The 25,843-nt window shown below is 34.7% G+C and overlaps 1 protein-coding gene across 1 annotated transcript in view; it reads left to right on the plus strand.

Annotated features, from left to right (window-relative positions):
* Positions 1–1,380: 1,380 nt before the first annotated feature.
* The window catches only part of LOC125663774 (zinc finger and BTB domain-containing protein 41-like), a 30,554-nt gene continuing 6,091 nt past the window's right edge, over positions 1,381–25,843 (plus strand). The window contains exons 1-12 of the mRNA XM_056153022.1: positions 1,381–1,435; positions 6,905–8,263; positions 8,440–8,652; positions 10,343–10,479; positions 11,553–11,626; positions 11,758–11,841; positions 12,785–12,882; positions 14,814–15,011; positions 23,012–23,078; positions 23,466–23,659; positions 24,566–24,667; positions 24,964–25,068. Coding sequence (XP_056008997.1) covers positions 6,917–8,263; positions 8,440–8,652; positions 10,343–10,479; positions 11,553–11,626; positions 11,758–11,841; positions 12,785–12,882; positions 14,814–15,011; positions 23,012–23,078; positions 23,466–23,659; positions 24,566–24,667; positions 24,964–25,068 — 2,619 coding nt within the window. The 5' untranslated portion in view covers positions 1,381–1,435; positions 6,905–6,916. The remainder of the gene's footprint in view (positions 1,436–6,904; positions 8,264–8,439; positions 8,653–10,342; positions 10,480–11,552; positions 11,627–11,757; positions 11,842–12,784; positions 12,883–14,813; positions 15,012–23,011; positions 23,079–23,465; positions 23,660–24,565; positions 24,668–24,963; positions 25,069–25,843) is intronic.

A 25,843-nucleotide genomic window follows, 5' to 3' on the forward strand; every position in this document is an offset into this window, starting at 1 on the left:
GCTGACTTCAAGCGAGACTGTTGAAATCCCTGTACCATCAACTTGTTTGTCAGTAGCTTACCTCGATTTAAAAACTTACTATACCCAGAACAAGCTCTTGCATATCGAATCAGTTGAGATATATCAACACCATATGCAGGTGATAGAGGGCGAAGCCCTCTCACGGCCCGAAGGGCCGTGAGAGCGGAGCTCTCCCTATAGGTAACACATATATACATGTTTAAAAGGAAAATATAGGAAAACAATGAAAAATTAAACCATACCTATGGAACTTGAAAATTTTGGTACTAATGGCGTCGATTCGAATACTATCGCGTGGACATGTATTTCTCCATTTTGAATCTCGTCTACCCTAGTTCACGTCGTTCTGAGATGTTACATAAAATTCGTAAAAGCATGTAAATCTTATTTTCTTAATCATATATAATCACTCCACCATTAACGCCATGTTTGTTGTTGTGGTTCAAACGCTATGTTTGTAAATTTGTTAAATAACGACGCTGAATATGACGTCACAATGTACTGATTACATCAATTGCGTTATATTTCCCGCGTTCAATATATAGGTGGATCAAATATCCAAAATTAGGATGCTTTGATACAGCTCCGTCCTCGTGCTAACTTCGGGTTGTTTTTGTTCTGTTTTGGATATAGAGACTAATGCCAAAATTTGTTTGCTTCGCCCTCAAACACGGTCACGCCGTAAAACATATTAATGGAATATTGCTACATAAATGTGGGAAGTTGACGATGGAGAAGCTGAAATCATCCCGTTTGTAGGAAAATAATGAAAAATTAAACCATACCTATGGAACTTGAAAATTTTGGTACCAATGTCGTCGATTCGAATATTAGCGCGTGGACATGTATTCCTCCATTTTGAATCTCGTCTACCCTAGTTCACGTCGTTCTGAGATGTTACACATAAAATCCGTAAAAGCGTGTAAATCTTATTTTCTTAATCATATATAATCACTCCACGATTAACGCCATGTTTTTTGTTGTGGTTCAAACCCTTTGTTTGTAAATTTGCTAAATAACGACGCTGAATATGACGTCACAATGTACTGTTTACATCAATTGCGTTATATTTCCCGCGTTCAATATATAGGTGGATCAAATGTCCAAAAATTAGGATGCTTTGATACAGCTCCGTCCGCGTGCTAACTTGGGTTGTTTTTGTCCTGTTTTGGATATAGATACTAATGTCAAAACTTTTTTGCTTCGCCCTCAAACACGGTCACGCCGTAAAACATATTAAGTCGAACAATGTCATTGCCTAAATAAAAACATTCATATTTTCTTCTCGCAAATATATGTTAAACTATTTCGGAGAAATATTTTCCATCATAACGTATATCCGCATTTTATAACCTGATTTTGGTCACACAAACGCTTTGATTCCAGTCATGCATTTCGATCTCTTTATGACCAGGTAAAAAATTTTTACTGATATTTATTAGGAAAACTATCGACCTATTCTACAAGTAGCGTGGTAAGTTAAGTTGCTTTTTTGCAAATTGCATTTGTGAAGTTATCATTTTTAGATTGGCACGACTTATTTTGTGTCATGCCCGACTCCAGGACAGGTGCTGGTAATGAGGTATGGTTGACAAACTTTAGCGTAAAAAGAAGAGAAAATACACACACACACACACACACAGAGAGAGAGAGAGAGAGAGAGAGATATTGCAGGGCTTGAAACGTAACTTTTAATGTCAGCAGTCCAGCCTTACTGATAGGGTATAAATTCAACCAGTCCGCATAAAAAATTACCAGTCCACCAGAGTTTTCCAGAAATAATTAAACAATCGTTAATGTTATTAAAATGTAATAATGGAATTTAACAGGTTGGGAACACTTCCCCTATAGCGAGATATTCTCGCTAAAACGCGATTATCCCTCTTTAGCGAGAAATAAACATTACCATAAACAGGTGTTTTGGCGTCTTTATTGAAAATAATGGCAAATCCCGTGCAACGCTGAATAAGTGCGACACGCACTCAACATGATGCGAATTGTTTCTATGAAATTGACAACATAGTAATAAAATTGCATACCAAAGTTGCTGCGTAAGAGGGAAGCAGTCTGAAATCCAATACACGTCGTGAGTGTTTTTGTTTTGATTCATATATTTGCAGAAGTATCAGACATTTTAGCACTTTTTCTTCTTTTCACGTGAATCACGAAAAGATGTATTCCGCGGGTGTTTTTCTCTGTTGTACACGATATATTTATTCTCGCTAGAGAGGGATAGTCGCGTTTTAGCGAGAATATCTCGCTAAAGGGGAAGTGTTCCCAACCTGTTTAATTCGATATGCCTCAGACAATATTATAACACTTATGTAAAACTTACCTTTACTAATGGAGTTCGTCTGATATCTACAGAGGAATGCCAAATGCGTGCTTAAGATTGTACAAATGAGTTTCCCAAAATGATGTTTCAGAAAATTGACCAGTCAATTGTCAATCAGTCCGCCAGACTTTTAACCAGTCACAGACTGACAGACATACAATGTGTAATATTTTTTTTCAAGCCCAGTATTGCTTAGATATTAAGTACAATATTTTAAAAATGCTGCATCTGAACAAATGGTATTGTTTGAAATCGCACATTCCGTACATGAAATGTCAAATTTCATTTTGTATCCATACAGCATTTTTTATATTACTGATATCACAAATGAACGTGTCTTATAATGACATTTGGACTTCTCTTGACACTAGTAATATTTTATTGTGTAACCAGTGTTTGACCGAGGCATGAAATGGTCATTGGTGTGTCTCAAGTAACAGTCTAATCTCAGCGCGATTTGTGAAGGCGAGATATTTGGACTGACGCCTCTTCCGAATCTCAGACCAGTGTCACACAAAGTGATTTGGGGAATTTTGCCTGAACTTCGGCTGCTTGTTGCAATTAAATTAATTAAATTAAATTTCTTGTCTGCTTCATCTTTTCGCCATAGACATCCTATTAACTCCCTATCGCAATGAAAAGTTCTAGCATTGTTCAAGCACTATTATTTTACTCTTGGAAAGGAAACAAAATAATTGACTTAAATGTTTATTTCCAACCCAAACCGTATGATTGCTGCCATTAATACTTATACAGGTACTGTTCACTGGGATCTGGTGATCTATAATTAATTATCAGCAATCTAATTAAAATCAGATCCTAGAATACGCTCACAATCACTACAGTAGGATCTGACATAACCCCATAGGGGGTCATGTCCACATGACCTTTTGCTTGGAATATTCATGAGAACTATCAGCCAGTCAGATTGCACCATACAGACAATGATGGCTATTTAGGCGTTCCTGACAATTCTTAAACAAGTTGCTGTAATCTCTCTCCCACGAAGTTTATTCCACACTGTAAAATTGTATATTCTTGCATAACGAATTTAAACTTTCGCAATAATGCCTAATCTATTCTGTTCATACAAACAACAAAACATACAATATAAAATACAGTGAAACTTCTCCAAACCGGCCCCTCAGAAAACCGGTTCTCCCTGAATATCGGTCGATTTTCAAAGTCCCGGCAGAAATCTTAACATTTCCTTAGAAAGTCTTACAAAACCGGCCACCCCTGAAAACCAGACATCGGCCACTTTTTAAAGTACATTTGTTAACAAACATGTCAATTTCCCTTATCATACTGGCCACTTTTTGAAAACAAGAAATTTTGGCCAGAGATTGATCAAGATCGTCCAGGTGTGCAAATTGACTGACCATCTGGCCAGGTGGGAAATTATCCACTGGAGGTGTGAAAAACACAAGTGGCTGCCTCTTTGATTTCTATTGTTTACCTGTGCTGTCAAGGGTGTTAATTGACACTTAGCTAATCCAAGTGACCCTTCCAAATTCTGTACAAAATGTAAAAAACAGTTAGGAACATATTGAATGAATACAATATCAAACACCATATTGTTGCACCATTCTAATGTATGGATATAAGCTGTAGTTAATAAAGAAAACAAACCCATGACTGTTAATGATAATTATTAAAAGATAACTTTATTTTCTTGGTTTCCATAGACTTAAAATTCGTAAGAAATATTCAAATAACAATTTCATATTTACTACTGTACTTTTCAAAAATGTCAAATCAAATTTGTTAATGATATAAGCGATGCATGTAAACAGAGTTTTTTATAGGTAAAAGGAATTCCAATATGCCTCTGTGTTTTCTTTATGTATTGGAATCCTGTTATAGATCTTCAGTTTAGAATTAGATGATTTCAGTGAGAATATATCTTATTAATACGGAACTTTCGGGATGTGCCGGAACGACTGATTATATTTGACGTTTACACACCACGGTCACGTGATAATAACCAATTGTAGGGCAAAGTTGACATCGATACAAATGGTGTTTAGCTAGCACACGGTCCGTAAAGAGCTATGAGCAATCCCACGATGACGATCCGAGTCACTATTGGTGCCTAGTACCTGGGTGTAAATTAGATGGAGGGGAAAAGGTGCATTTAGACGCGTATCATTGGATGCAAGGCGTGAGGTTTTACCGATATCCTCAAGATATTCCCTAGATTTATTTCTCTCGCCAACTCGCATATTTTAATCAAATGCATTTTCCTATAAAATGGTTGTAGTAATTCCTTTCTTTCAAAGATAGCATTTAAATGCAGGAATTTGATAGCAATTGAAGAATTCCATGTTTGTTTACTTTGTTGTTATTGTAATCCGGAAGTGACATGCCCTACAATTGACGTTCAACGCGCGATAACAGTCGAGTGGATCCGTATCTCGAAAGTCCCATATTACACATGTATAATTACCTGTAGGTACAAGCGGACTAATTTGATCTCCGCCGATAATTGATCATAGATCATCAGAAGAAAGGGAACAGTACCTATTTTGTGAATATTGAGATAAAATGTCTCTAAATGCTAAATTCTCCGTTAACCGGCCACCCCTCCAAACCGGCCGTTTTATTTTTCCGGTCTGAGGGCCGGCCGGTTTAGAGAAGTTTCACTGTACACCCAAATTAAATTAATTGTGAATTCCGATTTATGTATGAATAGGGATGGGTACGATTTGAATAGTTTTCAAGATGTTTTACTTAAATAACACGAGGAATATAACGCCAGTAGATGTAAATGGTGCATTGTGACGTCACATCTAGCTGCAATGTGTTTTCTTTCAAACCAAACAATCGCAGCCATTTTCCTTGATTTGTGAACACCGACAATTTCATAGGCAACACGATTGGCTAACATAAAGTTCACATAAACATGACCCCCAATCGGGTTATGTCAGATCTTCTTAAGCAGAGTATATGGCACGGATCTAAGAAGTCTGATTTTAATTAGATTGAATTATTAGCGGAGATCAAATTAATCCGCTTGTACCTTCAGGTACTTATTACGAGAAATATTTTCGGTGAAATCATCTAATTAAATTTTAAATTGAAAACCTATAAGAGTACTTTGACAACTCTGTTTACGTCCAGTGCATATATCATTAACTCATTTGTTTTGACATTTTTGAAAAATACATTGGTAAGTATAAAATTGTAATTTGAATATTTTGGGGAATTGAAAGGCTATGGTAACCAAGAAAATTAGCCTATCTTTTGATAATTATCATTATCTGTCAGGGGTTTCTTCTTTATTCATTTCCACTTGTTACATTGTATGTATGATAGTGTGGTGCAACAATATGGTGTTTGATACTGTATTCATTCAATATGTTCAATATCTGTTTATTATACATTTTGTACAGCATTTGGAAGGGTCACTTGGACTTGCCAGGTGGTCACTAACACTCTTGATACCACAGGTAAACCTTAGAAATTATAGAGACAACTTGTATTTTTCACACCTCCAGTCCATACTTTCACACCTGGCTGATTTTGATCACCCCTATGGCTAAAATGTTCTCCTTTTGCTAGAGTGGCAATTATTATGAGGGGAAATTACACATTTTTGTGAACAGGTGTTCTGTAAAAAGTGGCTGACGTCTGGTTTTCAGGGGTGGTCGGTTTTGTGAGAATTTTTTGCAAGGAAATGTTAAGATTTCTGCAGGGACTTTGAAAATCGGTCGATATTCAGGGAGGACCAGTTTTCAGTGGGACCGGTTTGGAGAAGTTTCACTGTATACAAATTTGAATAATAGATTGCACGTGGGAGCCTTGTGGGGTTTTTTTTTGGCAATAAAATTTAAAACTCGAATAACTGTTGAAGCAACTAATGAATCAACTACTCAGAACTCCAGCTTCATATGAATTAAAATGGATACAGCCAAGAAATCAGATAGTTGAACAAAATGGTGACATCCATACGGCTCACAGAATTTTCAGTATTATGTAGATATTATCTATCTCTTTTTGTTTTTTTTCTTTCAAATACTTGTTTTGCAGACTGGCCCTTTGCTCAGTATAAAAAGTAAATAAAGGTATATTGGCTTTGAAATTGATAGGCGATGTAGTTGAAGGGTTGCACATTCTTTGCTGAAATAATCAAAGGGCTAAATTGTCTTTTAAAATGGGTAGAATCATCAATCACTTCATTGTTATTTAATAATTATGATCTCATACTTATTAGTGTAGTGCAGAGTCTAACCTATCCCATCTTCGCTAGTCAAGGGTTTTCGGTCCACTCCGGGGAGCAGAGTGGACCGAAAACCTTTGGCTAGCGAAGATGAACCTATCCTGTAGAAATGCATATATTTATAATGCAGTATTGCATACAAACTCGCATAACGTGTGTGCTAATGGGATCTATTTGTCACATACTCACATATTTACTAGGCAAAGGTCACTTGCAATTAGTGTGGTTAGTGTCCATTTGTGATTATTAGTAAACATAATAATTAGCTTTGATTGAACACATGTTGATTTCAGATTTATTACAAACTTCTTCCAATCTTTATTCAGATACCTGTAAAAATGGTGGAGAGTGAAGAGATTCATATTCCTAGCCTGATCTCCAAACTTCCAGAAACTTTTTTTATGTTCCAACGAAAGCGATACCTGTGTGATGTCATGATAATCACAGCCAATGGTTTCATCCCAGCTCACCGAGTGGTCCTAGTAGCTGGGAGTCAATACTTCTATGAAGCTGACACGATGAGAACATACACCAATTCAAAGGATCCGAACTTTCATCTTAACTACGACATTGAAGATGTGCGGAAAATTGTGAATATGTTATACACAGGAAAATTAATGATCAACAAGTGTAATGCTGATAGGATAGCAGCCATTTGTGCAGAGTTACGGCTAAATGAAGCTCTAGAAAAGTGCCTTGTGTTTATGGCAGAGATAGGGATAGCTAACCACGAAAGTCTAGTTAATTTGTCTGAGAGAAGGACAGAGTTTGTGCACAAAATAAACGATACTGAAGGTACAAACAATAACAAACATGGAGCCTACGACATATTCAACACTGAGGATGACACTTCTAATGCACTAGTTCTAAAAAAAAGAAAGCAGTCTGCTTCCGTGGATGAAAGCAAAGGGAAAAGTCGGAAGAAAACCAAACGTACTGTCACAAAGAAAGGAAAGAAAAGCCAGATTGGTAACGAATCTGATGTGTCTTATATTGAAAAGAAAAGCCAGATAAGTGACGAGTCTGATGTGTCTTATATTGAAAAGAAAAGTCAGAAGAATGAGGGGTGTAGTGTGTCCGATATCAGAGAGCAGTCCACAGAATCTGTGATCACAATACAGCCAATAACCAACCCGGACTTGTCCTTAGAGGAGAATGTTAACCAAGGAGATTTCACAGAAAATAAGATTGATCAGAGTCCGGAACAGGACCAGACTCCTAACAGCTTCGTGTCCGAGACATGTGGTGAATTTACAAAAGAAGCAACTCCCACTGAGAAGGAGGATGAAACAAGTGAAATGCAGTCCTGTATGTTCATGGATTTAAGTGAACTGAAAGTATATGAATCAAAGCCTCAACAGGCAGAGAAAGTGACAATCACAAAACAGTTTGATCCTGACGGAACCATTACAGAAGCCTATCAACAGGACCAAGAGTTCCTCGGCACTAGTCAAGTGGAGAAGCGAGTGAACTGTAGGACCTGTAAGATGGTATTCAAGGATGCCCAGTCCTTAACAGAGCATCGTCGTGAAATCCATCCCTCCAACTTCAAAAAACAGAGATTTGTGTGTGATATATGTAATGCTAAGCCGAACAATCATGTCACACTTGTCGAACACAAATTTAAGAAACATGGAATTACATATGACAAATCAAAATATCCTATTTACAGATGCGATGAACAGGTATACATCTATCAATTTGATACATGTTTGTATGTACAATAAATAACCATAGTATAATGTATACAAATATTTTGAACCTAGTTTTTCATTAACGTATTCATATGTGAATTTAGAGTAATTAATCTATTGGTTACAAAGTCACAAATATTTATGAGTATTGATATCTGTATTTCCAGGAGTGTGAGTTTGAAACAATAGTCCCGTACAAACTGTCCGAACACCGGAACACGGTCCACTCCGGTCTGTCCTGTATGTGTGAGACTTGTGGCAGAGCCTTCAAAAGCAAAAGTGTACTCAAGTATCACATACAATCCACCCACTCCGAGTCCAGGCCCACCTTCATTTGTAACACGTGTGGCAAAACGTACTTCACAGGCCAGGCACTGAAGGTGAGATACGAAAGTCAACTATGTCTATTTTTAAGCTCACCTGAATCATAGTCTCCATTGAGTTTTTAGCTCGCCTGAAGCATAGTCTCCAGTGAGTTTTTAGCTCACCTGAATCATAGTCTCCAGTGAGTTTTTGGCTCACCTGAATCGTAGTCTCCAGTGAGTTTTTGGCTCACCTGAATCATAGTCTCCAGTGAGTTTTTCTGATCATATATCCAGCATTGACTTTTCATATTTTTGGCTTCTTGAAATCTGATCAGCAAATTTCAGTTAAACTTCCCACTCAAAGTATCCAACATTGAAGGGGATTCAAGTTTGTTGACAGGAAGGGTCACATCACACCCCCAACCAAGGGGAGATAATTAGGAAACAGTATTGAATAGAATACTTTTTTCAACCAATGTGGGCTTACAGAGAAGCATACTGTACATCCATCGCCCAAAATTGTAAACAAGTACAGAGAAAATTTATAAAGTTATATAGAACTAAACATTAACATGGCTCAGACTCTTATATATACAATATCATAATACAAGCATGAAGTATTTATGTGGTCATCATTTTTGTATCATTTGTTTTGATTTCTCACAGAATTTTTTTTATCTAAATGCTGACATAATAAGATATTAATTTTATGATTTTAAATAGGTGCTTACAAACAACTGTCACTCTGCCATTTCTAATGCAAGAATCAATTCAGTGACAGGGATTAAAATTAACAGTCGCCAATGGCAACCGAAAATTTGGCTGGGTGAGCAGAATTTGTATTACGTTGCCCAGGTTGCGATCGATATTTTCCATTTATTACCGGTTTGATTTAAATGTTTTTCCGCTTTGAGTTCAAATACGAAATCAGTGCATATAAACGCTTTAATACAGTGATTTACACACATATTTGATCGTTTCCAAGTTACTAACAGACAATGACAACTAAACATGTGGCGATATATACAAGGTGTGAAGAAGAGAAAAGCGAATTCGGAAGATTTAAAGGCATATTCTTTTATTGGCGTATGAATAAACGTTTGACATCGTATACTTTCTGTTGCATCAATTTTCATCTGGGCAACCAGTTTTTAACTTGGGCAAACACAATCTGATTTTTAGGGGCCCAGCTGGCTACCATGATTTGTGGGTTAAGTTTAATCCCTGCAGTCAAGTGTTTAGTTCAGATTTTCAGAAATCATTGGTAGTCTTATCTGTGTAAAACTTGCTACAGTATCATATGTCTAAGTTAAAGAGAAATAAAAATATCAAATACCTCTTAGTAATTCGTTGTTTATGCGCTTTCAGACCTAAATTTAGACAGTTGCATCTAAGTTATATACATCATGTTGGGATTCCCTTGATGCACATGGGGTATCGGGGGTTAAAAAGTCTTGAAGCCCGAAGTCCAGGACTAGCAAATTCCATATTCGGACTCAGCAATTATAAATGGCTGAAGTCCGAGGGACTTGCTTATTATTGTATAAATAATTGATGAACAAAAATAAAAATGACTGTATTTCAGAGTAAAATATCTTAACAAGTTAAAGTTCATAACTATATTTTTTGTTTCCTTGATGATTCAACCCATTGAGATAGATCGCCGAAGACGCCAATTCGAATTAAAAGATTGAAAATTTAGATATTGGTTTTTATTTAGCCATTTGATTACACGGTTTACATGGAGTTTGTGTGTATCTTGTAGAAACACATGGAGTACCACACTGGCACCCAGAAACGACTGCTGTGTCATTTATGTCCGTACAGTAGTGTGGGGAGACAGGAACTAAACAACCACCTCCTGAAGCTTCATAACGTCCCAGTACCAAAGAAAACCAAAGTGTGCGTAGAAATAGGAATCATTTTCATTCACTAGTTCAATTTAGAAATTTTGCTGGTGTAATATGTTTAAACTTAGAGGGAAAGGCAACCCTAACCACATAGTTGCTTTCATGAATAAAGTATCACTTACTGATATCGTAATTGACAGTCTTTAACAACAAAAATCCGTGCTTAACAATTAAATCAATATTAATCTATCATGTATTTTAAATTACCCACCGCTAGGAGATCGGCCATTGATGTTTGATTTATGACGTCACACCGTATGTTCCAGTTTATTTCATCAGTAGCACTGTAAACATGACAAGTCACGAACAGTTAAGTTTTGAGCTGTATAGATTTGAGCCTGTTTGTTCACAAGAAGAAATTGAGAAAAGAAAACATTCAGTCGAGTCGCAGACCAGGCAGACGGTACACGTTCTTCATACAAATGTCTCGAACCTCAACTTGTCATTACGCAAATGATGGATCCACAGTTTACGTTGTCTTTTCTTTTCAAATGACTTGGTTGGGTCGGGAATTTCGAGAGAGAAAAAACTTTTTTCACATCTCCCCTTCTCATTAGTGTAATTAACTGCTTGACAGAAAGGCATCAACCTATTTATTTGTAAGATCTACCACATGCACATCTTTGATGATCTTAGAATCTCATCAAAACAGGAACAGACAGTGTGACGTCAAAATTATTGACTTTTGTTGTCTTGAATACAAAAGAGTTACACATCATGGCAGCCTCCTGGAATTTCAATTTTTAACGTTTTCAAAATAGTACTGAAGCTTATCTAGGCCATATATCAACAGAATTGTATGACAAATCCGTATCATATGATTAATCCTATATTTTATCATGTAAAAATCTTTTGGGTTGCTTTTCCCTTTAACTTCTCTTCCTTATAAAATTGAGAATTAATTTCATTCTTCAATTACTAGTACTTCGAGCATTATGCTCATCAATATAATGAATAAATGATGTGTAATGCACATTATATCAATCAATGGATTCGGAGTGTCTCTATCTCTGATTTCATTTACAGTATATACATGCGTATAAACATGTGTATTTTGAATTGTAGACACCAGTGTGAAAAATGTGATTACTACTCACTGAATCGGACCCAGTTCAACAGACACGTAGCTATGCATGATGGTGAGGCTGATTTTTTTGTAATGAGGACTTATTTCTAGACTGTAGCTGTACATGAATTTTATTTACTGATAGAATTGACATATTTTTGTGATAGTGTGTATGAAAATTGATGGTGATATATTGATTAACAGGACGAGAAAAGGCATTCATATGTTCTCAATGTGATAAGGCGTTCCCATCCATGTATAATCTGAAGAGTCACGAAAAACGACACAGTAAGTACACAGCTACTCAGTGAGAGGTTGTTAAATGACGAAAAACGACACACTAAGTACACAGCTACTCAGTGAGAAAAACGACACAGTAAGTACACAGCTACTCAGTGAGAGGTTGTTAAATGAAAAACGAGACAGTAAGTACACAGCTACTCAGTGAGAGGTTGTTAAATGAAAAACGACACAGTAAGTACACAGCTACTCAGTGAGAAAAACGACACAGTAAGTACACAGCTACTCAGTGAGAAAAACGACACAGTAAGTACACAGCTACTCAGTGAGAAAAACGACACAGTAAGTACACAGCTACTCAGTGAGAGGTTGTTAAATGAAAAACGACACAGTAAGTACACAGCTACTCAGTGAGAGGTTGTTAAATGAATCACGGGAGATTTTGTGATTTAGTGTACCAGATAATGTTTTTGTGAAATATTGATTTTAATTTACTGTATACATCAATGTCACAGACTATTTCCTCGTTTTTTGCGATTGTATTACTTTGATGTATGGACAGATTTTTATATAATCATTGCTACACTATATTCTTTGTCCCAACGAAATTAAATGCTTTTGGGATCTGGGTTAGAATAGGCCCTCAGTACCCCCTTGTTTGTAGGAAGAGGTGACTAAATGGGGCGGTCCTTCGGATGAGATCACAAAAACCGAGGTCCCATGTCACAGCAGGTATTGCACGATAAAGATTCCTCCCTGCTCAATGGCCATAAGCGCTGAGCATAGGCATAAATTTTGCAGCCTTTCACTGGTAGTGGTGACGTCTCCATATGAGTGAAATATTCTCGAGAGGGACATTAAACAATATTCAATTAATCAGTACTGTAATTGTAGTTATAGGTATGGCAACACAGCTCAAAGTGGGTACCTATATATTTATAACAGTAATAACACCAACAACATCATTATAGTGATTTGTCTTGGTTTACAGGAGCAGAGACAGTAAGATGTCCCCATGATGGCTGTAATTTCTTCACAAAGTTCAAACACATCTTGAAAAACCACATCACTGGGAAGCACACCAATACTGTAAGTGTTTGTAGTAATTACACCAATACTGTAAATGTTTGTAGTAATTACACCAATACTGTAAGTGTTTGTAGTAATTACACCAATACCGTGTTTGTAGTAATTACACCAATACCGTAAGTGTTTGTAGTAATTACACCAATACTGTAGTAAGTGTTTGTGGTAATTACACCAATACTGTAAGTGTTTGTAGTAATTACACCAATACCGTAAGTGTTTGTAGTAATTACACCAATACTGTAAATGTTTGTAGTAATTATACCAATACTGTGTTTGTAGTAATTACACCAATACTGTGTTTGTAGTAATTACACCAATACTGTAAATGTTTGTAGTAATTACATCAATACTGTGTTTGTAGTAATTACACCAATACTGTAAATGTTTGTAGTAATTACACCAATACTGTAAGTGTTTGTAGTAATTACACCAATACTGTGTTTGTAGTAATTACACCAATACTGTAAATGTTTGTAGTAATTACACCAATACTGTAAGTGTTTGTAGTAATTACACCAATACTGTAAGTGTTTGTAGTAATTACACCAATACTGTGTTTGTAGTAATTACACCAATACTGTAAATGTTTGTAGTAATTACACCAATACTGTAAGTGTTTGTAGTAATTACACCAATACTGTAAGTGTTTGTAGTAATTACACCAATACTGTATTTTAAAATGTTACTAGTAATTACACCAATATCGTAAGTGTTTGTGGTAATTGCACCAATATTGTAAGTGTTTGTAGTAATTTCAGTACTACTGTCCCACATCTTCACAAGTCGAGGGTTATTGATTCGTTACCTCACACTAACCCTTGACATCAGTCACCATTCAAAACATGGGCTCGAGATGGAGCATATGATTGGTTTTCTGTCTGTAGAGTGGAGCCAATCAGACAATGGCTTTTATATTCAGTTGAAAACAAAACTAAACACACATGGCGCGGCTTTGGCAACATGTTGTACAATTTGTGATTGTCGTTTGATTTTCAGAAATTTATTTATTTTTAAAGGAACGATTAGTCGAAGTTTTAGAATATGAGCCGTGTGAAAACGATAGATTTTCAAAGTATCTTTGTCGATTGTGTTTCAACAAATTGAACAAGTTATTTAAAATTGAAATAGATTAATAAATAGCAACAACATTTAAGGGACAGAAATGTGAATTATTAATTACAATACATATGAAATCAACATGCAATTTTCATGATGTTGAGAAAAGTACCCCAGGAAGACCATTGTTTACTTTCTGTTTTTCTTCTCACCAAACTTGCATCTTAAACAAGGAATCTCATTGGATGATTTGATTTTAGCTTATTGCGTCATCCTCTGTCCCAAACCCATGTTTTGAATGGTGACTGATGTCAAGGGTTAGTGCGAGGTAACGAATCAATAACCCTTGACGTGTGATTTTAGTCATTTTATGATATTTACATTTTCAATGTTTTTGCCTTTGATTTCTGTACAAATTGTAATGATAGCCATTTTCTGATAGATGCGTTGCAGTTGTGAACAGTGCGCGTATAAATACAAATAAATGTAGTATGTCTATTGATTCTGACAGAAAGGAAAGTAGAATGTAAATATAAGAAGTGAACTTCAGTTTTGAAAATACATGAGGTTATGAACTGCATTGCTTCATGCCAGATACTAGCACGTTCATGCTCCATGAAAAGTATGCCAGCATGAAGCATTACAATTCATACCATCATGTATTTTCAAAAACAAAGTTTATTTCTTAAAAATACTAAAGCAGGCATGTAATGTACAGAGCTTGTATAATTATTCTGTTTCTTCTTCATTGTCTCTTTGATCCAAGTAACAAGTACAAGTCTGAACAGAACATGTTACATTCTAAGGTTTTATGATTTCTTTTTATCTGAATTCAACACTGAAATTCTTGATTCAGTTATCCCTTTTTGTTTCAGAATTTCAAACCCCACAAGTGCCACTTATGTGAACACAGCTGTAAGTTGAAGGGGAACTTGAACAAGCATTTAGTAAATAAACATGGACTGGAGGTCATGACAGAGGTCAAACAACGCAAGATCGCCTTGGAAACAGGCCAAGGATATAATGAAATCCTAGTGGATCGGGCAAAATCTAGGATTGCAAATACCATTCCTGTAATGTTCCCACATGAAGAACAATCCTGATCTTAGTATTAAACTTTTGAAAAATAAAGCTGAATGTTGTATTCTTGGGACAAAGTTATGTACAGTAGTATTGAACATGCATTTGAAGATACAAATTACACATCAAAGAACTTTAAACTTCATAGCTGAAATGGCTTCTCATATGTTCCCTGAAATTTTTGTTTGTTTCAGGAACTGTGTTCCTGTCATACTTGTGTGTTACAGGGAGATAACTGTGTTCCTGTCATACTTGTGTGTTACAGGGAGATAACTGTGTTCCTGTCATACTTGTGTGTTACAGGGAGGTAACTGTGTTCCTGTCATACTTGTGTGTTACAGGGAGGTAACTGTGTTCCTGTCATACTTGTGTGTTACAGGGAGGTAACTGTGTTCCTGTCATACTTGTGTGTTACAGGGAGATAACTGTGTTCCTGTCATACTTGTGTGTTACAGGGAGATAACTGTGTTCCTGTCATACTTGTGTGTTATAGGGAAATAACTGTTCTCTTGTCATACTTGTGTGTTACAGGGAGGTAACTGTGTTTTCCTGTCATACTTCTCTGTTACAGGGAGATAATTCTGTTTTCTTGTCATACTTGTTTTTACAGGGAGATAACTGTGTTCCTAGGACAAAACTATGTACAGTAGTATTGAACATGTATTTGAAGATACATATTACACATCTAAGAACTCAAAAGGGACTGGGTTCACAATTTTTGAACAAAATATTTTTTTTAATTTTTGATGTTGAACATTAAATTTAATATTGACAACCAAAATTTTGACCTTCTGAATGCAAGAATAAAAGCTATATTTTAACCTTAAATCTGTGGTATGTAAACAAAGACTCAAGTCTTTTTATGTATACAAACAAGTGAAATATTAATTTTGTAATATAAAGCATCTTAATTTTGCATAGTCACAAATTTTTACTTTTAGATGACTTATTTTACCCAAAGAATGCTTGAAATGTGAACAATATAATAAACTTGGATTGATATCCATTTCTTTTGAAAATTTCATAAACAATAACATGCCGCAATCTTTGTTTACAAACAAATAATCAACTCTCTAAAATGAGCTTCTGTGATAATGTATAACCTTAATTTTTATGTGAACTCTTTTAAACATATTAGACAGCAGATTTTGATCATTAAAAGTGAAAAACAAAATTTTAGGGAAAATCGTGAATCAGTCCCTTTAAACTTCATAGCTGAAATGGCTTTTTTTATTTTCCCTTCCTTAAGGGTGATGACTGTGTTCTCCTGTCATACTTGTGTGTTACAGGGAAATAACTACTACCTCTTGAATCATGACTGTAATTTATAGTTGGAACGTAGTAATTGCATGTACATGTATTTAGAATTTTAGATTAAAATGATATGTGATGTAGCATTCCATAAACATTCATCAAAGTAGTAATTTGAAGTCTTTTATTCCAAATTTAGAACTCTGAGGAAATGTATCAAAAAGAATGTATATTTACTGGACCAATCATGAGTGATTTTTAATTTTGATGATTTGATTAAATTGGACAACTACATGTTTTGAACTGATTGAAATTAAGGAGGTATACTACACTGTACATCATCAGAGTGGCTGAATTCTTTTAAAACATGAATGGTTACATGAATTTCAACATTTGTCTATTCCCGATAGGTTTGATTGCCAAGCTGAGTAGCTCAGTGTGTCAACTACTGATCTGTAGGTCACGGCCTCGAGTACAGCAAGGGTTACATTTTTTTCAGATTGCCGTCTACGAAAACTGCATTTTATTTTTTACTATATAAAGTACATCTGAAAGTTTTTTATACATATCTTTCAATTTTCATTCATATCTAATTTTTGTGGTGTAGTTTTCCTCCTTAAGTGCTTTATAAAAGATGCTGCAAACTTGTGTTAATTAAAAAAGGCATAATTAGAATTATTAGATGTAATGATGATGAGTAGAATCTATGATTGCGTACTTAAGAAACGGTAGTTCAGACGCATGACGATGAATCTAGCAGCCTGTTGCTCAATCTGATTAGAATTAGATCTTTGATCTGCTCCGTTATTGTTATGTTGCTACACAAAGCGTAGCAACATAACAATAATGGAGCGGATCAAAAATCTTATTTTTAATCAGATTGCCTGTTGCTGAAATAAGAATGTATGTAGCGGGGCATTGTTGATGAAAACTATCAGTTCAGAATGGTTTTGAGCAGCTCGTTCATGTAAAGTTACAGCTGGTTTTGAAAGTGGAATGGATGTTTGAGTTTGAATATTGATTGCTGAATCTGGGTGGGAGGGATTAGAGAATTTTTGCTCTATTAGATCAATACATGTATATGAATGTCAAATAAAAGCAAATTGTGACGTTTTTACTGATTTTGTGCCCTTCGTAGATGGGTCTTGTTATGGTATGGCTCAGTGCATCAATGAGTCCATCTACCAGCACCTTGTGGATCAGTTGTATAGAGTACTTACTTATAAGGCTAGGGTCAACAAACTTGCACGTGCCCAATAATTAGAGGAAGATGCCTATTATTTTTAAAGCACAAAGGTAAAAGTCAAATGCGCGTGTTAAATTTGTAAGCACAAATCAAGATAGAAATAGTACGGAGAGAATAATCACACATTACGCATCTTTTTTGATCATCATAGATGGGTTATATTATGGTATGGTGCAGTGTTTCTGTACATCTGTTTATGCATCAGCATCTTGTGGGAAGGAGAAAATGATTACTGATAAGGCTAGCATTATAATACCAGGTACAAATGTTCTTTATCTTGAAAGATATTTCTGAAGGTTTTGGTAATACTTCCATGAGTAATCGTGAAGAGGAAAATCAAAACTAATAAGGCAAATTCAACTAACTGGATATACCGATACATGTTCTCATTTTGAAAGGTTTTTCTTTTTCTTTTCTAGTTATACATTACTAGAGTGAAGTCTTTCTACAATTTGATATTTAAAAAGCAATTTTAGATCGAACAATTTATTAATAATTTCCGATATTGAAGAAAGTGTTGAAGGAAAAATCTATGGATAGAAATTAAACAAGTACAGAACAATTGGTCAGGAGCAATTTGTAGATTGTTGCTCTGCTGGATCTATTGTTATTATCCGAGCGTTTAATGCAGCGTATGTATGGTGGGGATTCTTTTTATGGTGACACTGGTAATAGTCATTGAAGCCATAGAAGATCATCTGTAATTTTATGTAAATTGGTTTTGTATTATTTATTTTATTTTTTACCAGAGAATGATTTAATAAATGGCAAGTCCTTTTTTTTTTCATAATTAATGTATTGGATGGGCATATTTTGCAGCTAGAATAGACTAGAAATACTCTATAGTTACAAGTTTTGGGGATGCAGGAGTGACAATACATTTCATTTTACCTGTCGGTGCACAGATTTTATAAATGGGAATTTTCATACAGTATGCTATGGAATAAAATTTGCACTTTATGTGTTGGTTACCATCAGCTGTAGGTGATTTTAAGATGTAACATTAATAAATGTATAAATATCTGATCTTTTCTGAAAAGTTGCACATTTTTTAACTGCTTTCCTCTCCATAACATTTTTAGAGTGCATAAGAGAACATGATAATTCATGGTTTGGGCGAAATGGACCATGGATAACTCGGTGGTTAGAGCATCTGACTAGTAATGCAGAGGTTCTGGGTTAATTTCGTTTGGTGCAGTACGTAGACCAGCCCCTGGAACTGACAGAAGAAAATGCCTGCCAGGTGATAAAGATCCTGGGTTAATGTCTTCAAGGTGTGAAGAAATTTAAGGAGGGAGGAATGTGGTAGTCAGACGGGTTCCAGTGCTGGTTGGCCAGATGCCCCGGTTGGTAGAGCACCTTACTGGAGATTTCAGGGGGCTGATAGGTTCAAATCCCGGTCTGGTGCATTGGATTTTCTCCCTTCCTGTTTCATAAGTCAATTGATATATTCCCACTAGTTCAACCCAACTTTGGTCCTCAGGATAGGCAGTCACAGGTTGAATGTGAGAGGGTAATGTGGTCATCCATTCGGACAAGTGCATGGGTTCCTCCAGGTACTGCAGTCTCCTCCCACATCAATGACCCCTTCACACATCAGAAGCATTAATTCATATAAGATGTAAAACTTGCTTGTTGTCAAATAAATAAAGTTTAAACTATAAATTTAAATCAAAATAATTGGCACAAGAACTAGTAATTGTTCATATTTTTTTCTAAATGGTACGTATTGGAGTTTAAAAAACATTATATTGCATGCATTTTACAATTTTAATTTTATAAAGCAGTTTAATATGAACATGAAAGTCTAGGATCATACTTAACACTGTGTATTTTTGACCTGTGTGAATCATAAATTATATGAAAGGTTTTTTCCTCAAGTTCATTGGGAAAAGTATATGTCCTTTCATGATCACCAGCTAATCAAAGGCTTGAGCTAGGGCACTTTTTCCATCTTCAAATGACTGATAAATCATGTGGCAGTCTTAGATTTTCAGTATGATTTTGATTATTTTTAATAAAATTTACATATTTTTATTTTTCTTCTCTTGTTTATTATTATTTTATTTTTTTGTGTGCGTGTGTGGGGCGTATGGGAGGTAACTCTCATTGACTTCAAAACTCTTCTGTATAAGGAGGTACGTTTCGTCTTTCAGCACATACCGACGAGAAGAGTGAACAGAACGCTTCTGTAGCAACATTTATGCATTTCACCGTAAAATTTTCCGACCAGACAGAAGTATGAGCAACCGTCAAAATGAAACTTCAGCAAAGTGAGTATCATTACTGATCGCAGTGTATGGAAACAATATTCTAAACATATGGCGGTAAAATTTAGGTCAGTTGACGAGTCTGCACAGACTTGTGTTTTCAGTTTCCACTTGATTGGTTCGTGTAAAAAAAAAAATTGTGAAAACCCATGTATAAGTTGAAATAGTCCAAACATTTTCCCATATGTGTTATTTGTATATCAGTAACTTCTTCTTTTGTAATTTCCCCTGTCTTTAATATTTTTTTTAATGCCATTAGCAATTAGTCTAGTGCATGCAAAGTACACAAACACACAAACCTCTATAAAAATATTAAGGTTTATACAGTAAGCTTGATTTTAGTGCAATGCTAGGTGTGTGCGTTTTAGTTTCTTTTTAAGTGCATAACAGGGATAAGATTTATAGTATTGAGTGTATGTGTGCAGATTGGTGTAGTGTAGAGAACATGCATTTTGCAATCAGCAACTGACAAGTTTATAATCTTTTCTAACTGCTATGGTTATGATATTACTGGATGACTTCTGCATATTACATTTAAAACTACATAGTTCTATGAACTACATGTATCACAGCTGATGTCTGAAAACCAGCAAACCAAGCATAACAGACAGCTTGAAGAAATATTCAATTATGAGACAGATATATATATAATGTCAAAAAATGAATGAAAAAATCGGCACAGTTGTTAAATAATTTAAAAGAATAAAATCCAAGATGATCACATAATAATCAACGATCAGTTCCTGCTAGTACTTTCTCCTTATGGTTCTTCAGGCAGTTTGTCTAAACAAAGATTTTATTCTTTTAAATTATATATATATATTCTTTGAAATTGCATACACATACAAGAAAAATTAATTTGAACAGAAAAAAGAAACAGTTGATATAATTTAAGAATTGAACACTAAAAGCAAAAATTATCATAATGATAAATGTTGATTTAATGGTAATTAAAGCATGTTGAAAAACTAATATGCTTACATTTGATATGCTTCTTCATCGATATAGGCTAGGTGAAAGATGAAGCAGTAAGAAGTATTTCATTAACTAGGTATTTACACACACATTGGAGTGGCATTGTCAGTTTCAATTTTTGCTCTCTTTATAAAAGATTTTTACTTTCATGTCTGAAATACAGTTACCATCAAGCCACAAAGTAATCCTTTTATCCACAAATTTGTTTTGCATTTTTGCACTTAAACTTCATGGATTTCTAAGCATACCATTGAACACTCCTTCTGGTTTGTGCAGATGCTACTGAACAGTATATGTAGATATTTCTCCCTATCTCAGAGAAATTTAAAGGGAATTTTGCTGTTGGATAACTTCATGTTTATGAATGGAATCTTTGAAATCCATGCAGGGTTTTTTCAGTGTGTTTTACAACTTGAGACATTGTTTGCAATTATTTGTTTTTCATATCACATTGCTTTAACTTGTGACCTGTTTGTTTTCCAAAAGTGAGGATGGTGATTTCACTAGTACCATTAGATCAATGGGAGAAAGGTAAAATAATCGATAATGCTTGTTTCTGTCTTAATTGCAATGTTATAGTGTAAGTTTTTGAATTTAACAATACATAACAATTAGTACAGAGATTATCATCAGAGATCTAGTGAATCTCAATTACATTCTTCTTTGGGATGCCATATTGATATCAATGAGTCATTTTCAAAGAAAAATTATTTTAAAAAAAAAAGAAAACCCAAAAAATCCACACTCAACCATTTTGCAAGTAGACAATTAAAAAATAATTTTCAGTTTTGAAAATACACGAGGGCATGAACTGTGATGCTTCATGCTGGTATACTTCATAAGCACATTAGCATTTCATGAAAAGTATGCAGGCATCAAGCATTGGGGTTCATACCTTTAATATATATATTTTAAAAAATGAATTCCTTTTTTTTTTTTTTTTTTTATTTCATTATACAATCATTTCTGTCAGAATTCCCAGCTGTTAAAATATAAATATTTATCAAGATTTACATTGTGCATTGTTCACAACACAACCATTTAGGAAATGGCTATCATTACAATTTGTAAAGATATCAAAGACTCAAAACATTGGAAATGTAAATGATTTTAGCAGTGGGAGGTGAATCCTATTTGAGTTGATTGATATTCACTGGAGCTACTAATGATGAGTAGTTTTAATTATATTAATACATTTACTTGCAAACAAGGTATGCTTTGATATACATTGGACTCTGTAATCATTTTGTCCTTGGTGATGGGACTTTTATTTTAGAGAGAAATAGAGAATTATTTGATAACTTCTTATTTATCATCTGTAGTGCTGGAGAATAAAATGCACCTTTTACATTTGTAGTATATGGTTTTATTTTCAGTTTGTCATTTATGCTGCATATTAATGGGATAGAAGATGAATATTTATACAGTACATGTAAATGTTAATTCATTTAAGGTCAACAAAATGAGTATAAGAGAAAAACTTATTTTGAGAAACTATCATTGATAACCATAATTCTACTTTGAGACTGTTCATTTAATATAAACTACTCCCATTTTATTAGTAGGATGAATATGACCATAGGGCAGCAGGCGTAAGTTTTTTATTTGTCCCAACAGTGTCTTTTCCTTTATACTTGTACCTGGATCTCCTTCCATTCAGAGGTGGTGTTTTTATTTTTGGTACAATTTTAAAATAAAGATTTGTTTGCACTTCCTGTGTATCATCTCCAACTAAAACCCAATTTTTATCCACTCATGCACCAGAAAAAGTTGCTTGAACAAAATATATACACAGTTTTGAATGTCGTCTGTCACTCTTCAATATCATCTCGTCTGAATTGGGCAGGCAAGGATTTGCACATTGTGTATAGCACTGCTTTACATGTTGTCTGTTTTCACATTCTGTTGGTGTAGGGTAAATCTTCTGTACTTACGTGAGATTACATTTGCATTTCATAATTTTATTTCGATCAAAGTAGAATTTCTTTATCATTGTTTATGCTGCAACTAAAAATGACATAGCTGTTATCACTCATTAGACATAGAGTTGCTCATTAAGCAAAAATGTTTATGTTTTTAGCATTTCATCTATCCAATCATGTTTGATATATGTAGATAAATCTCCTTAATCAAGAGAACTCATGGTAATTCAACCTACTCTTTTATCTTGGGAATAATCCAGTTACTTGAATCTGTTTACAGTGAAAGTCAAGCCAAATTTTGTCAAGACAGAGTATCTAATACTGAAAAGTATCTGGGGTCACTATGTGAAGTCATGGGCTCCATTACGAGAAAAACAGCCCGCATCAGAGACAAAGGTAGATTATTTAAGATCATAGAATACTCAGAATTTTGGACGCAACAAATGAAGTGGGATTTTCATGTGTTTATGTGGGATTTTTTATTATTTAATCAAACAATTAACAATGTAAATTATATAAAATGCACCAAGGATTTCAATTTCAGGGTAATGTTTTTTCATTGAATTTTCAAGTAAAGATTTGTGAATATTGCAAAAATAAAGGTGGGTTCACAAGAAAGTTTTTATGGTAATATGGGTTTTAGCAATATTAAAACATTTACAAATTCTATAACAGATGTTTTGGGGTATCATATGTCCTTAATATACACATACAGCTGATTCTGTACGTCATGAAGTATAAAAGAAATTGCATTATTTAACCAAGAGGCTTTTTTTTTTCAAGGTGATATGTTGGCCAAAATATGTAAAGACTATTCAGATGAAGAGAAAGTTAGCCATTCCCTGAAGGCTGGTCTACGATCCTGTGCAGAAAACCTGTCTATAATACAGGATTACAGACATGCTCAAGTTCAGAGGATGGAGTCAAAGGTCGTAAGACCAATCAGTGACTATGGCAACATCTGTAAACAAATCAGAGTGAGTGGCCAATATCAAGCAGTACTGTAGCATTTATAGACTGTGATGAGTGCATAATTGATAAGCATTCAAATCAGATTTGCAGTGTAAGCATTCAGTCAGAATTGCAGTGCCAGAATTAAAGACAGTGAGAAAACATCATGTTTCAAAGTTTTGAAGAAATATTGCTTTACTGCAATTAAAATCTGGCATATTCTTAAAAGATTTCAACCGTTATTAGTCCCCTACCAGTTTTTAAAACCGAAGGGGACTAAGGTTTCTTCTCCGTCTGTCCGTCCCTCTGTCTGTCAGTCAGTCTGTATGCTGTATGAGTGAAGAATTCTTCAACAGGATATAAAACAACCAATGAAGGACGAATTACCATGCATCCCTGATTAGACATAGATAACTAACTTATTTATTAAGTTCAATAACAAAATTATTTCTTATGCAAGCTAAATAACAAATTCATATTTACATGTATGTAACCTAAATGATGAACTTATTTTCTGTGTAACTACATGACAAATTTATTTCTTATGTAGCCTATTTTCTTTATAACGTACAGGTGATAATTTTATCTCCTGTATAACCTAATTTTCAAATTTATTACTATGTAACCTGATTGATGATTTTATTCCCTGTGCAATCGAATTAGCGATTTATTTCCTGCATTATCTACGTGATCATATTTTAGGTGATGATATGATTTCCTGTGTAATTTAGGTGATGATATGATTTCCTGTGTAATTTAGGTGATATTATTTCCTGTGAAATTTAGGTGATGATTTTATTTCCTGAGTAATTTAGGTGATGATATTATTTCCTGTGAAATTTAGGTGATGATTTGATTTCCTGCACAACTTAGAAAACCTATGTAACCTGAATGCATGGATTTCATAGGTTATAGTGCGTTTTATTTCTCAGTCAGGTGTAAAGAGGGAGTTGGATGCTGTCAAGCGAGAGGACAAGAAAAAAACAGAACTACAGAAGATACGTTCGAAGACTCCAGGAAATGCACACCAAATTGTATCCTTTCATAGCTTTTTATGTACAAGTATATCATTTCATTCTGTGAATCCAGATTACAATAGCTGAAAGAGTTATCTTTCCTTAACCAAACATCAGAGTAGAGTAAGTCTGAGAAGATGGCAAAATTCACCCACACGGGAATCACCTGCTCCACAATTCCTAATTCTATTTTTAGACTTTTTTGTCTATATAAATATTTCAAAAATATAAATATGACAAATGACTCTGGGACTTTGTGTATGTGATTTATAAGACTTCTTTGGCTCATTTAGTCCTGATGTTTTGATTTGCAGGCTCAGTCTGATGTTGAGCGGGCCAGGGAAGAAGCCTCTATAGGTAGTAAACATTTAGAGGAACAAATGGTCACATTCGAGAAGAGGAGGCTTCATGATGTTAAAGTAAGTTATATTTCCTCTAGAGCTAAACACAAACAAAATCATATAGAGTTTTTTGTTAATATCAGAGTTTAGGGGCATAATGTCAGCTCACCTGATCTGAAGCCCCAGTGGAGCTTTTCTGATCAAAATTTATCTACAGGATATGGTCTGTCATATTTGTTTTATTCATTGTTTTATCCCCTCACACAACTAGTTGTGAAGGGGATGTAGCATTGCTAATGGGTGTGTCTGTTTGTGTGCAAGCTTGTAAGCAAGATTCAAAAAGAACTGACAATCACAGTTTGTATACTTTGTTGGCATTGAATGAGGAAGAACTGTTTAGATTTTCAAGATCATTTATGAAATATTTTTCTGAATTTAGATTCATCCAATAATTAAAATTGAATTTATGTGTAAGTTATCAATACAAAATGATAAATGAACAAGTTAACTATCGACTTGTGCTTTCCTTTTAACATGTAACTTTCGATCCTCTATTAAGGTAATTTGGTGAGCTAACTTTGTGTATTTTGGCATATCTCAATCACATAAAATTTTATAAATCCCTTTGGCTATTTACAACTTCTTTACAGGTATGATAAGTAAATCTGATACATCTAGATTTTGTTTAGTAGTTAACACGTCCAATCGTGCATCTTAGTACAAAGAAATTTATTCATCCCTGGGAAACATTATGCGTCTCGGGCGGTCGGGCACACAGTTATTTCAAACACTGTTGAATGAAGCTGTATAACTAGACGACGTTCACTTGCATAAATCTTGAAGCATTGTTTAT

The sequence above is a fragment of the Ostrea edulis genome, chromosome 1, assembly GCF_947568905.1.
Source record: "Ostrea edulis chromosome 1, xbOstEdul1.1, whole genome shotgun sequence".
In the NCBI taxonomy this organism is placed as follows: domain Eukaryota; kingdom Metazoa; phylum Mollusca; class Bivalvia; order Ostreida; family Ostreidae; genus Ostrea; species Ostrea edulis.